Source organism: Aplysia californica, unplaced genomic scaffold, assembly GCF_000002075.1.
Source record: "Aplysia californica isolate F4 #8 unplaced genomic scaffold, AplCal3.0 scaffold00389, whole genome shotgun sequence".
NCBI lineage: Eukaryota > Metazoa > Mollusca > Gastropoda > Aplysiida > Aplysiidae > Aplysia > Aplysia californica.
Genome location: NW_004797659.1, coordinates 178083 through 179343, shown reverse-complemented (window position 1 = coordinate 179343; position 1261 = coordinate 178083). Strand labels below are relative to the sequence as shown.

The 1261-nt window shown below is 38.9% G+C and overlaps 1 protein-coding gene across 1 annotated transcript in view; it reads right to left on the bottom strand.

The window, feature by feature from the left end:
- The window catches only part of LOC101852196, a gene marked incomplete in the record, with an annotated part of 19349 nt that overhangs the window by 5550 nt on the left and 12538 nt on the right, over positions 1 to 1261 (bottom strand). The window contains 1 exon segment of the mRNA XM_013085606.2: positions 315 to 559. Coding sequence (XP_012941060.1) covers positions 315 to 559 — 245 coding nt within the window.

The following is a 1261-nucleotide window of genomic DNA, read 5'->3' as shown; positions in this document are numbered from 1 at the left end:
GATGATGATGATGATGATGATGATGATGATGATGATGGTGGTGGTGTTTTTTTATGTTCCTGATGTAATTTTTTTGGGGGGAAGTCGGCTAATATAGACCCTTTTTTATTCTCTGCTGTTTACAATGATGATGATGATGATGATGATGATGATGATGATGATGATGATGATGATGATGATGATGATGATGATGATGATGAATCATTTATATATAAATATATCGATGTTTTAAAAAATTTAATTGCACACGTGTCGTTGTTGTTTTTTAATAACTCTTAGCAAATAATAATGGACGACAATTCAAAGAATCTAACCTTGAGGCGCCGTCCATTCACATAGTCAGCTCTGGATGAGTCCAGCAACTTGCCTCCACATTCGTCGTGTCCGGAAGAGAGCGACATGTTGTCAGCGTCCATGTGGGAGACATGCCCCTTATGACGTAATGTGCTAGAGGCGGTCTCTTCGTCTATTAATAGCAGCTGGATGTCTTGCGCATGGGCACGCACGTAATCTCTTAGGTTGCCATAGCGACAGTACTCCACGATGACGTAAAGTTCTCCTAGTGAGCAAGTGATAAGAGGGAGAAAATGTTGAAATGAAACAAAACACTAAAAGTGAAAGTACGGGCTATTTGACTATATATTTGTGAGGCATCGTGGCGAAATCAGGCTCTCATCAAAATAATAAAAGCAAAGAAACCGGCATTTTTTAGGTCGATAGGCAATTTTTTTAAAGTATATTTTTTTGGCTCAACACTTTTTATGTCCATTTAAAAACACTTTTGTTTGAGGATTTTACTGAAAAACATTGATTAAAGGCATAAACAATGTAAATTTTCAGTTTCCAGGGACACTCAGGCTATGGAAGTTACAAAACTTTTGCCACTATTTTCTCGCTAATTTTTTTTTCTGGAACCAGGCGACCCTGACCTCCTTCAATCGCAAATATTTCGACTTCTATTCGACATAGAAGAAATATTTTTTCACTTAAAGAAAGGCAAATGATTAGGCTTTAAGATGATACCAATAACCCCATATGCCCAAAGATTGACGAGCGCCTGATTCCACCCCGCTGCCTCACATTTTCTTTTTAGATTTAATATAGGACATCGTATTCATGTCCTTGTCGTGTGGCGTAAGGATGGTTCTGTGCATCCAAGGAGTGAGGGCGTGGGGAGTGGCCATCTGTGCAGGGTTTTTGTCTAGGACAAGTGGCCGTTAGAGCAGGTTCAATTGTCCTCAATAAAAATAAATGACTTCTT